This window comes from Falco biarmicus, chromosome 7 (genome assembly GCF_023638135.1).
Source record: "Falco biarmicus isolate bFalBia1 chromosome 7, bFalBia1.pri, whole genome shotgun sequence".
In the NCBI taxonomy this organism is placed as follows: domain Eukaryota; kingdom Metazoa; phylum Chordata; class Aves; order Falconiformes; family Falconidae; genus Falco; species Falco biarmicus.
The window spans coordinates 10396891-10410033 of NC_079294.1; the positions used below are offsets into that span (position 1 = coordinate 10396891).

The 13143-nt window shown below is 46.3% G+C and overlaps 1 protein-coding gene across 1 annotated transcript; it reads right to left on the reverse strand.

Annotated features, from left to right (window-relative positions):
• Positions 1 to 1791: 1791 nt before the first annotated feature.
• SSTR1 (somatostatin receptor 1) lies at positions 1792 to 5356 on the reverse strand. Its single transcript, XM_056346477.1, has one exon. It carries the CDS (start codon positions 5163 to 5165, stop codon positions 3978 to 3980), a length of 1188 nt encoding a protein of 395 aa, XP_056202452.1. The 5' UTR covers positions 5166 to 5356; the 3' UTR covers positions 1792 to 3977.
• Between the last annotated feature and the right edge of the window lie 7787 nt (positions 5357 to 13143).

Consider the following 13143-nt stretch of genomic DNA (forward strand, 5'->3'; position numbering starts at 1 on the left):
TTTTTTGAAGGGAAAGTGGTCCTCTAATGCCTTCTTTTGATAGGTAATAGATGTTTAATCTAATCCCCTAATATTAAATTCACCTTCTCCGTGAAGAAATCAGATGGGTTCTTTAAGTGTTGAATTCAAGGACACCATACACTGCCTGATGGTCTCTGCTGTAGAGACCGTCTCAAGAGGCAGAGATCTACACGTGGCCATCACCTTTTTCATCCAACCCCAGATATCAAGTGCCTCTGTGACTGCTCTGGTTCAAGCCCACTGACTGCACATAGCAGTCAGCCCCAGGACTATGAGATGCATCGTCTTTACTACTGCGGTGGGAAGCCTAGCGATAAAGGAGAGAAATTCCTGGCTACCCTCCTTTGAGTGGGAAAATGCTGCAGAGGTACCTGATGTGTGTTCCATGTGAAGACCATTCTTCCTTGCGCATACCACGGGAAATACTCCAGCCTGCTGACTAGATGCTGTTCGGAGCGATCACACTGTTGGGTGTAGGTCTTAGGCTAAACAGAGAACAACGAGCGTCGCATGGATTTCGGCAGCACAGGGCCAATTGCCGTGACAAAGTGGTTGCAGTATTTTTAAAATATTAAACTCATGGGGGAAAAGCAGCAACATACTACTGGTTATAAATTACAGTTTACCCATTTGTAGATGAATTATGTTACAGCTGTATAAAGAGGCAAAATGTCAGCAAGAAATGTCACTGTACTTTTTTTTTTTAGTGAATTAGGCATTAGTTCAAATAATTTCCATATGAAATCTGAAGACCTTTTTGTAATTTGGAAAATATTAAGATTAATTCCCTTTGTTTTCTAATGTTATTTCATGTTATTTCACAAGGACAACTTTTTTTAATATTTTTTTTTCTGGTAGGGATAGTCTACTGTTTAGAATAATAACACAGAATGAAATCACTTTCTTTTTCTTCCAAAGCAAATGAAGGATGATTTACAGCTGTTGATCACCTCTCCCACTGCCAAAGTCGAGCCAAGCTCAGAGTGAAAAATAGCAGGAAGAACTGTTAGTTTAGGATAAATGGGTTTTCTTTCCAGTTCTTTGCAGTTTCCAGTTCTGAAACTGCAGAGGGTGTTTCAGTCAGTAACGTCCAGGCTGTGCTGGCTGGAGGCAGCGCGTCCATCTGAAGGAAAGCCTGCCATCTGCCATCTGCCGAGGCACCCACAGCCTCTGCCCAGCACCCGCCTGTGCTGCCCGGTACCAACACCACCCTCTGCGATCTGCCTGCCAGAACCTGAAATTAAAGTGCATGTGCTGGTAGGTGTAAATGCATCCACTGCAGCTCTGCTTAAAGGCAAAGTCAAAAATTAAAATCATAATAATAAAAAAAAACCCAAGAAACAAAACCAGGCTCAACTTCTCATCAAAGCTGAGTATCAGGTATGAATCGCTGCTTTAAAACTTCTTTCTCATCGTGTCTGATGTTAAACAAATCCAATAGTAGTAAGCAGACGACTCCCTGTTTAATCTGACCATGCATAACAATATGCCTGGGTGAAAAAACACTTAAGATTATGAGATTTATAGCATTTTGAAGAGACTGTAAGTGAGATTTTAAGTGAAGCTCTACAAATAGCATCATGTGGTATCGTGGGGCATTTTACTGTTTTGACAGATATTTGGTTTCTGTGAAAAGTTAAATAAGCTTATAAAGAGATTTCATCCTTTTTTCCCCCATATGTGCATGTAAAACATTATCAGAATTAATAGATGCATGTTTTCTGTAAATGAGGTCCACTGGGAAGTAAAAGAAAAGAAACTGTACAATTGTTAAACCTTTTCACAAAATATTTTAATAAGGATGTAACATCTTCACATTAGCAATTTTTAAACTAAAAGGAGCTGACTCACAGCCCTTTGAAGTGAATTCGTGTTTTTTCACTCGTTTCAATGGGCTTTGAATCAGACAACTTTTTAATACTAAATTTATACATTCATTTAACAGTACCTAATTTTTGGTGAAAGAAATGTACAAAGTAGTATTCTGCTTTTTGCTGCTGAGAAAAGTTAAAAGGGTGTAAGTTAACAAAAACCTGTAGTAAGTCCATGACTGCAAATGCTAGATGCCTTAATTGTCAACCTTACACAACGCTGTACTTAAGCACAGTACTTAAGCTACCAGTACAATGCTATGGGTATGCTGCTACTAGAGATTTTTCCCAATCTCTTGCTTCAGATTGCCAGTAGTTATAATTAATACAACCACAGTATTGTGCTAAAGAAGTGATTTGTCACAGCTACTGGGACACCTGCCACTGTGTGACACTGTTAACACAGGTGGTAGAAAGCAAGAAACATAGCTGCTTATTTCAACGTAGTCCGTACCGATTCTTACATACGGGATAAGAGGGAGCAGGGATAGAAGATTTTGTTTAATCAGCTGTCATTTATCAAACAAGAAAGCTTCATTCGTCTATATGAAAATTGTTCTGTCATAGAGGGGAAGAGAGAAAATTCAAGAGAATTTTTGTGGGGGAGACAATGTAGATGAAGGAGTTAGAAAAAGTGACAACCTTTTTATCTGAAAAGGAGCCTTCTTGAGCATCATCCATTTTAAATGCAACCTTGCAAGTAGCCACCACAGACATAAGTACACAGTATAAACTGCTTCAGAGAAACACGTTCACGACACAGTGACAAGAATCAAATAAAAAAAATCAAACAAAAAGAGGTCAGGCACACACGAAAAACAGGAATTCTCAGAAATGAAACATCAAGCAGCTCTGGGCCAGTATATTACATTGGCAACATACGAACACACACCCCCTTGTTTTTTTAGTGCAACAGAAGAAACTGAAGCTAAAGGTAATAGCTATTATCAAACAGCTACTTTTTTTTTTTTTGTCAAGTATTTATTTCAGAGCCTGATGGAGATTTTGAAACCAATCCCTCTTTTTCCATGTAGGCTAAAGTGACTTTGTGGCTGCCCCAGGTCATTCAAAACTGTCTCAGCTCCCTTCATTGCTGTTTCACAGCTGATGGAGCAGGCGCAAGACAGCAGCTTCACAGTCTAGCGCTCCCTTTAAACTTTATTATTAGCACACTTTATTGTACATATGGACATATTCAAACATTTCCCAACTCAGTGCTCCCCCCCCGACTCCCGGCTCGGTGCTCTGCTCCCTGTGAGTCATGGGACTGTTTATCTCTCATTATCAGCAACCTGCTGCGCACCTCTGAAGCACGGCAGTAATCACATTTTTTTCCGAAGACCTTTTCTGCCCTGCTTCCCCTGAGCGTAGCACAGAGAGCCAGAGTCCCAACCAGCTGAAAGCTGTCTCTGAAGCGAGAGACGGCTCCATGTCTATGCCACTGCTTTTCCCAGGGCCTTTTTGCTCCCCATTTTCTTTTTTATTCTGGGGGCAGGGGAGGGGCTGGCCGAGAGAGGCTACTTGCTCCTTCCTGGAGGAGGGCAAGGTGTGTGTTGGGGGGGGGGGCCTTTTCCCAGCATTTTTACTCTCTGAGGGGGGAGTGCGTACTGAGAGATGCGGAGCAGGGTCACGTTCAGCTGGGGGGAGCCTGAGTCTGAATGCTGGGCTTTGACTGAAGCAGGCTTGGCTCAGTGGCCTGGAAGGGTCCCACCAACTGAGGGGGGAGGGCAACCTGTACAAAAGGTGAGGGGAGAGTCGCTGCAGGACCCGGACAGCCACTTGTCAGACACACAGAAGGGTGGCAGAGCCTGGCTGCCAGACCCTAAGTCAACCCACGAGCGTGGCAATTTGCCAAGTGGGCATCAAAGCATCAGCAACTGCACCCGCTCTCAAGGGGAGCACTGGGGGGGGGATGGGGTAGCAGACTGAGGATGTGGGGTTTTCTTCACTCCTTCTTGTGCCAAACACCACTGTTGGTGGGCAGGACGGAAACCCCCTCCCTCCCGGCCTCCCCATGCCACAGCCCTGGCCTCGCTCACCCTCCTGCTGGGGGGCAGTAGGGGCACGGGGGGCAGGAATGCTTCCTCAGAGGGTGGTAATCCTGGAGGTGCAAGTGCCATTCCTGTACATGCTCCCTGACTCCAAGTTGTCTGGGGGAAAGTCCTCCACGCTGTATGCCCTGCTCTTGAGGGCAGTGGCATAGTAGTCGATGGGTTCTTCTGCAGCATTGTCCATCCAACTGAGGCACAGCAGCCGCTGGAAGGACCGCTTGAAGTTGTCTGAGAGAAAGCCATAGAGGATGGGGTTGGCACAGCTGTTGGCGTAGCCCAAGATGACGGAGAGCTGGCTGATGGTGGCATCATCCTGCTCTACAAAGACGTTGACCAGCTGCACAATGTAGAAGGGCATCCAGCAGATGACAAAGACCATCACCACCATCATGACCATGAGGGTGATCTTGCGCTCCGAGCGTTTGCGTTGCTGCCAACCAGCCTTCAGGGCCACCATGCGCATCTTGGCAATGATGAGGATGTAGCAGAGACAGATGGCCACCACGGGCAGCAAGAAGCCCATCAGAAAGGTGTAGACCACAAAGACCACCAGCCACCTCTGGGTGGGCTCTGGCATGAGCATGTTGCAAGCCACTGTTCCATCACTGTTGGCCGCTGTGTTGGAGAAGATGATGATGGGCAGGATGATGAGGATGGAAAGCACCCAGACACCCAGATTGACCATCTTAGCCACAGTGGGCCGGCGGTACCTAGCCGCCTTGATGGGGTGCACCACAGCAATGTAGCGGTCCACACTGAGCACGGTCAGGCAGTAGATGCTGGTGAACATGTTGATGGCATCCACGCTGAGCACCAGGCGGCAGAGCAGCGAGCCAAAGGGCCAGTGGTGCAGCAGGGTGGAGGTGACCAGAAAGGGGACGCTGAGCATCAGCAGCTCGTCCGCAATGGCCAGGTTGAGGATGTAGATGTTGGTGGCTGTCTTCATCTTGGCATAGCGCAGGATCACATAGATGACCATGGAGTTGCCACACAGCCCCACCAGGCACACCACGGAGTAGATGAAGGAGATGAGGATGGCGCTGCCCTGAGACTCGCTCAGGGTGCTGTTCGGGGCTCCGGAGGAGTTCCTGCCGCCCGAGTCCATGCCCCCCGCCGCCGCCTCCTCCGAGGCGCTGCCGGCTCCGCCGCCACCGCTGTCGCCGCCGCCTCTGTGGCTGCCTGCACCGCCCGGAAGCCTGGGGCAGGTGCCATGGGGGAGCATCCTCGGCGCCCCCCGCCCCCGGCTCAAAGCGGCAGGCGCCGGCCGCTGCCCGGGCTCGGCATCCCGGCGGGGCTCCCGGCACGGCAGGCGGCGGCTGCCGGCACCGCTCGCTCCGGCTGCCGGTGACCGCCGCTCCCGGCTGGTGAATGATTAATAGGCAGCGGCGCGTCACCGGCTACGAAAAGGAGGAGGGAAAGAGAAAAGGAAAAAAAAAAGCAGGAGGAGACGTAAGTGGGTGTCCCTCCCAGCCCACCCCCCGCGCCCGCCGACCTCCCACCCGCCCCCCGGCGGTGCGCGGCTTGGCAGCGCCGGGGCGGACGGGGCGCAGCTCCCCCCGTCCCCACTGCCCCCCACCCCGCAGTGCCCCCCGACACTGCTCTCCCCATCCAGTTTGGTTTCCCCCCCGCCACGCTGCTGCCCCCCCCCCCCCGCCTCCGCCAGCACCTTCTCCTCCCCCACCGCCCTGCACTGCTCCCCCTCCGTGGGCCGGCCCGGGGTACCCCAGGCGAAAGGGACCATCCTTTCTCCTTCAGGAAAGACGCCCTGGTGAGCGGTGGGTGGGCGGTGTTACCCGGCAGGCATGCCTCTTGCTGCCCAGCTGCTGTAACCCTCTCCTGTCACCGTGGGTGCTGGCACCGGGCATGACACCCACTGGCACGGCCCACGCAACTTTCATCCCTAAGCACACGGCAGTGCCTGAGCACAGCAGCCCCCGTGCCCCCTGCCACGGCGCAGATCTGTGCCCCCGGCCTTGTCCAGTCCCACCACCACCAGCAGACATCACACAACAGCAGATACTTTACAGTCCTGCCCCTCTCTGCGTGCTCTGTCCCAAAACACGCCCTCCTGTCCCATTCTGACACCCAGCACATGCTCTGTCTCTATCCATCACACATTCAACAGTGCAGGCACCCGTCTGCATGCTACAGCTCACCATCGTTACACCACAACGGTGCTGAGACAGTCCTAGCTATGCTGCTACACAAACACACCGTCAGTCTGCTTTTTTGTCGCCTCACATACTGCTTCCACTCAAGGATCACTTCAAGCTCAGCCATCACATGCTGCATCACCAGCGCTGCAGCCCCTCTCTTAATATTGTACTTAAGACATATGCATAGCCCTGATAGGGTTGTATCCACACGGGGTGAGGCTATGAACCCTTCTCAGCACTATACAGTGACACAAACCATTGACACCATCTCCATTCATACACTATTTCTTACATGTATGTAGCTATCACTACATAAATGACTTACACCATGCTATATCTGACTTTTACCATGCTATTTCATACACACAGCCTGATCCTGGGCAAACACAGTCATACACACCGGTAGCTACTCATACAATCATCTCCAGACAGGCACGACTGCCTTACACACCTCATTCACACCACCAGTTCCAAACACACATGAGCACCAGCAGATAGTCCTAATACTGCATCTCTATACCCTGACATGCATACTTTTTTGTGTTTTTTTTAAATGTATGACTTCGCATACACCTCTCCTTCAGAGCACTGTGTCTTACCTCCCTATGTTATTGCTCCATGTACACAGTCTGTCCTTACGTGATTATACATAACTACTTGATCAATTTCCATATACCACCACCACCTGCCCATTCTTTATTAACCAGACATGGTTGCCCACTAACACACACACCCTCACACTTGCTCACTGCATCACTTGTGCACCCTCAGCACAGGGTTACATACAAAATGCTCAGTAACTGCTGATTCTGTTGGCTGTAGCCACTCCTATGTGCAAGCATATCACACCTGTACGGACACCAGCCTCTCTCTTCACATGAACTGTCGCCTATGAGCACCGCCTACTTTTGTCAAGAACAGCAGGTCCCCGCTGCATAAATATCACCACAGTGCATATGCTGCTATACGTTCCCCACAGCACCACCATACTCAGCATCACATATGCATCCTTACAACCTACTCATTTCACCATGCATGCCCATCACCTCCTACAGTTCACACATCTTGTTATCACTGTCTGCTCACCATCACAATTACACATATTATCACTACCCACCACTTTAATATGCAGATACTCGCAGCATTACCGTCAACTTATTATAAGCCGTCATCATGAATTTATTCCCCCTAGCACTGTATATACTCCTATATCCCTTATCACCAGCAGCAGCTATTCCAACACGTATATATAACCTCTGTCTGTATGATTTCCCTTGTGTCAGTCCTGACACTCCAACGTGACCAGAGTGTGCTCTTTGACACCTTGTCAAAGGTATTACAGTTAGCACGCACACTTTTGCACGACTCTTCAGCGAGCTGTTTCCTTTCCTGCTCTGACTAAAAAGCAGATTTTGTATGCATGTATATGTATATATGCACACCTACACATAAATTTAATGATACATAAAAATAACCCTATTCAGTTTTTAGTAATTACACACAAGTTCTATCTGGGTGGTACTCTGTGACCCTTAGGGCTTTTTTATTTATGTTTTAGTATAGAAATACGTATTGAACAGCTTTTGCGGGTGATCTTACCGTTCTTAGGACTATTGCTGTATATGAGTCTTTTAGCTAGATGTTTAGAACACTTGGGGACGTCATACACATTTTTCTCAGAAAACTTATCCTTACATTTGGAGTTTTAGAGGTTGTATATTCTGATGTGTTAGCATCAGAGCTTCCACTATACAGTGGGGAAAAAAAAAGATCTATAAATATCTATATTTAACTACAACATGCAAATTCTTTACTTGCAGTGTGCTATCTGACACTGCTTGAGTCTCTACAATTTTGTAAGTTCAGCTGGAGAGTTATTTTCTTTAAAATTTATATTCTGGGTGAATATGAAGCAGCCTTTAGTCACTGATATGAGCTGGAGCAAAAGTCAATAGCTGCAAATCCATCAACAAGAACATCTGGTTGCAGCGCTTTAGTCTGTTTGAAAACCTATAGTTCAAATATAATACAATTTTTGTTTCCATGAATGTTTGTTTTAAAGGGCATTTACTTATGGAGCATTGATTGAGGGGTTTCCTTTCATATTGTTACAAATTGACATTTAGCAATAGTATGACTAGAAATGTGAGTGCTTTTAGATTGCTCTTTACTGAATATGGGAGGAAAAAGGATTGGTTTTGAAACTATTAATAGTAGTGTCAGCACCACAGAATTTCCGTTCTTGACTGCATTGCCCTCCATTGCATTTGCATACATATAAACACATAGTCACTCATGGACTCATTTAAGACATTTTATTCACGCTTAAGCCCATTTGAATTAATTACTTTACAATACTAGCATTTGGCCATGCCCTGCACCCAAAAGGGCCAGTAAAAGCTCTTCTGTTGAAAGGGATGTGAGCATAATGTTCTTTCTTACTGCAATGATTCAAAATAATATACCTGTAAACTGTAACTCCTGCAAAGGTACTAACCTCATTAGGTATCATAACCTCATTAGGTATCACAGACATACCTGCTTGACATATACGTCCAGAAAAAACAAAATGCCATCATAGGCATAATTATAATGAGGAACCGTGCGCTATATGTCCCGCTTAGAAGGCTTGAAAATTTCTGTATCTCCATTCATTGAAGTTCCCTTTGGGTATAGAAAATTCCATTCACATTAGAGAATTATATAATTTTCCAAAAAGGAATTTTCTGAATGCCTGTCTAGTCACTTAGGCTGATTGCTCTAACACAGTTTATACATATTAATTTACTGAGAAATTCCAGCTACCGATCTTTTCCAATCTCAATTGCTTGTTGCTCATGATCCAAAAGCATGTATTTCTAACCTCAACTACTTGATAAAGTAACAATGACTGATTAGAAACAACACATTTTATTATCATATTAATGATATAATACTGTTATAAATACCAACATTGGCTCATTTCAACCTCATGAAACAAAAGGCATATTTCTGACAATCCAAATAGTCTTTAAAGCAGAAATCCTGATATAAACCAACTCTAATTTTGAAAATTATTAGACATTTTATTTTTGTAATGGTTTGTTCTTTTACCTAAGGAGTTTGGCTGTAAAGAGTAGGCCAGAGGTCTTAGTTTGTGTTTATAATCCACCTGTCACAAAAAGGGGAAGGACAGCTTGACCTTCTCAACACAGTCTGCAGGCTGGCCTAAGACACACATCAATACGTTCCAATACCCCATTTTTGTAGCAACACCTGCCTCCCCTGGAAAGCTGGAAAAAGAATTAATCTCCAAAAAATTCTTGCTTCTGGGCCATGCCAGGAAGTCTAGGGCTAAGGCTTAGCCCATGCCTAGGGTTAGAGTTAGGGTTAGGAGAGACATGAAGCCCACAGCTCCAGGTGCAGTGGGAGTGCCAAGGGGGAGGACCAAGGGTAGGGGAGGCTGTGCAAAGAGCGCATGCCTGAACACTTGTTCGTTCCTCTGGGACAATGCTGGTCATCTCAGGATACAGTTCATCCCATGCCTAAGCTTATGTTTAAGGTCAGGAGAGACGCAAAGCCAACAGCACCAAGCTGAAAGCAGTTGAAAAGGGTTTAAAAGCTGCATAAGGTAAGGGAAGGCTCTGCAGATGCTGTCCTCTAACAACTTTCTTCTCTGGGACATAGGTTGGGGTCTCTGGATAGAGTGCAATCCATGACTACTTTTATCTAACCCTTGGATTAGGGTTAGAAGAGAGACAAAGCCAAGAGCTCCAAGGGAGCTGAGCTGCAAGAAGGGCTGCCAAAGGGTGAGAAGAAGACTTCACAATCTTTTCTCCCCTGCCCACATTCTGCTCCAGGACGTGGCTTGGGTGTCAGGGTAAGGTCCATCCCAAGCACATCTTAGGGCTGGACTTACATAAGGCAAAGCACAGAGCTCCAACTGATGAAGCACTTCCCACTGATATTGGCAGCTCAATCCTTAATTTTCTTCCCGCAGCTGAATGCTAGCCCAGTCAGCTCCGTCTTGAGGGAAGAAGCCAATGGCAATTAGAAACAGCCTACTGACAAACGTTGACCCTGACAGCAGGGTAAGACTGACTCTCAAAATCTCCCACCTAAAAAACCTCTACAAACAGCTCACAAGGCAGATGAGACATTTTCTGTCAGTCAAGATGCCTTGCACCTGGGGTCACTGTGTCTTGAGTATTGCGGCAAGAAAAAGGAAACAGTCAAGGCACAAGGAAGCCTGTGGTGTTTATTAAATATGTACAACCCAGGAAAATAAATGAATACCCTTAATCAGTATCCTTCAACTTTTCAGCACAGTAATGATGTGGTAAGCTGTGCAACTGCTCTAATTAGTACACACCACAAACCAGCACATTCAAAAGAGTTTTGGTAGGTTACGTCATTTCAGTGGGGTCTACTGACTGATTCGGTAAAGTGTTTCCTATTCAAACTGTAGATGCCCTGTGCACCATTCAAAACGAATGTTTCATAAATCTTGCTGATAAATTAAATTGAGTGAACACTCTTTTACAACCATCTATTTCTACAAAATAGCAAAATATTATATAGTGTGGGTAATCGGTTGAATTGTAATCCATTATAGCTTTGTTAAAAATCATTCAGTACCCATTTCAATTGCATATTTTTGGAAGTCATACATTTTTCATGACCTTTTGATTAAGATAGAAAATTTCGGGGCACTTAAACCACTCGAATGTAAATTCTGTTCCTGCTTCATGAGTATCACTGGATGTGCTGTGACTCAGCAGAGATTTTAACTTTTCATTAGAATGTGTCACGTTAAGAGTCTGATGAGTGGCTGGGAGAGGGGGAGAAGACAGCCCTCCTGTTGAGTTATGAAGTTTGGAAAGGATCCCCTTGCTTTCCAAACTCCTCAGAGAGGACTCTAGGTGTGGCTAGATCCAATTGTAGTCTCAGACTTGGTCACTGGTTTTAAATCTAAAGGATCATATGTACAACCACTCATCAGAGTTAATGTTTGCCTGTCAGAGTCCAGTTAAGGACTTTCACTGAAACAGCTTTGCAAAGTTATAAAAATAGATTATTTATTAAAGAGACAGATATAACAAGTTTGGAATCGCCATTGATAAATACACTTACTGCAAAAATCAAACTCGAGTACAGTGCTTTTGCTTGTAATATTGTCCCTAGTAACACCTAACGTAGTCGGAGGTGCATGTCTCACTGAAGAGGCGTCCCTGCGTTGGGAGGAGAGACATCCAGGCCCCTCGACCTGTCCCAAAATAGAGTTCTTGTCCTGAAAAAAAAAATGATTGTAAAATGCCAGATTTTATACTCATGGCGAGGTGGGACTAAGTCACTTACTGTGTGCTGGTTGGCCCTTGACAAAGTGTCAGTTCAGGAAGGGCAGTTGGGCCCGATGGCTCAGCGCGGAGTGGGGAGGATTCGGTACTGATACAGACTCATGGTTACGGATGTGGGAGGCCTTTCCCAGCCTTTGGTGACACAACCGCAGGCTGTGAGGGCCCCCCTCACCCGGGCATCGCTCAGTTGGCTTGCTTGTCAGACTGCATCTGCTCCCTGTGTGGCGGGATAGGCATGCTGCTCGAGGCAAAGCCCCAAATCCACTTTGAGTTGTTCATTGTTAGATCAGGATTGAGAGGGGGGGAGGCACAGCGCCACAGAATGTCAACTCATATTAAAATGTTACCTTTTTAATACAGCTATTGTATCTTAGATGTTGTAATTCCAGTGTCATGAAGGCCAGTGGTGAATGGTGTTCCTGAGGGGGTCAGTGGTGGGACCGGTGCTGTTCAGCATCTTTGTCGGCAACTTAGGCACTGGAATTGAGTGTGCCCTCAGCAAGTTTGCTGACAACGCCAAGCTGTGTGGTGCGGCTGACGCGCTGCAGGGAAGGGACGCCATCCAGAGGGACCTGGAACAGGCTGGAGTGGTGGGCCTGTGTGAACCTCATGAAGTTCAACAAGGCCAAGTGCAAGGTTCTGCACATGGCTCAGGGCAATCCCAAGCACAGTACAGGCTGGGCAGAACATGAATTGAGAGCAGCCCTGAGGGGAAAGACTTGGGGGTGTTGGTGGACAAGGAGATCAACATGGCCCAGCAATGTGTTGTTGCAGCCCAGAAAGCCAACTGTTATCTTGGGCTGCATCAAAACAGGTGTGGCTATCAGGCCGAGGGAGGTGACTCTGCCCCTCTAGTCTGCTTTCACGAGACCCACCTGGAGTACTGCATTCAGCTGTGGGACCCCCAACATAAGAAGAACATGACCTGATGCAGTGAGTCAGGAGGAGGCCACACAGATGATCAGAGGGTTGGAGTACCTCTCCTGTGAGGACAGGCTGGGAGAATTGAGGTTGTTCAGCCTGGAGAAGAGAAGGCTCCTGGGAGACCTTATAGCAGCCTGCCAGTACCTAAAGGAGGCTTGTAAGAAAGATGGGGACAGACTTTTTGGTAGGGCCTGAAGCGATAGGACAAAGGATAGTGGTTTTAAATTAAAAGAGGGTAGATTTAGATTAGATATTAGGAAGAAATTCTTTACTGTGAGGGTGGTGAGACACTGGCACAGGTTGCCCAGAGGAGCTGTGGGTTCCCCATCTCTGGCAGTGTCCAAGGCCAGGCTGGATGGGGCTGTGGGTCTGGTGAAAGGTGCCCCTGCCCATGGCAGGGGGGTTGGACTACATTACATTTGAGGGTCCCTTCCAACCCAAAATATTCTATGATTCTGTGATTCTGGTTATCATTTTACTTTTAGCAGAATGACTAAACTTTACATCAATTTTAGTTATGGTTGAAAATGCAGTGCAAATAGACAGATGGAAGTGATTCATTATAATGGTATGTTAGAAAGCATTTTCTCCTAAACAGAAAATTTTGTCATTTGAACTTTACAATTAATTGAGAAATTAACAACTATTCTGTAAAAACAGATGTTTTAAACCATATTCATCAGAGAAAGAGTCAAGCTGTTGCTTAGTGAACACATAAAAGATTCTTTGTCTCTTGATCCAGATGCATTTATTTCAGACTTAGCTGCTGCAAATATTAGAATCA

Bases quoted from the DNA above. Each gene is read 5' to 3' on its own strand.
- SSTR1 (XM_056346477.1), bottom strand. From the start codon at position 5,165: ATGCTCCCCCATGGCACCTGCCCCAGGCTTCCGGGCGGTGCAGGCAGC.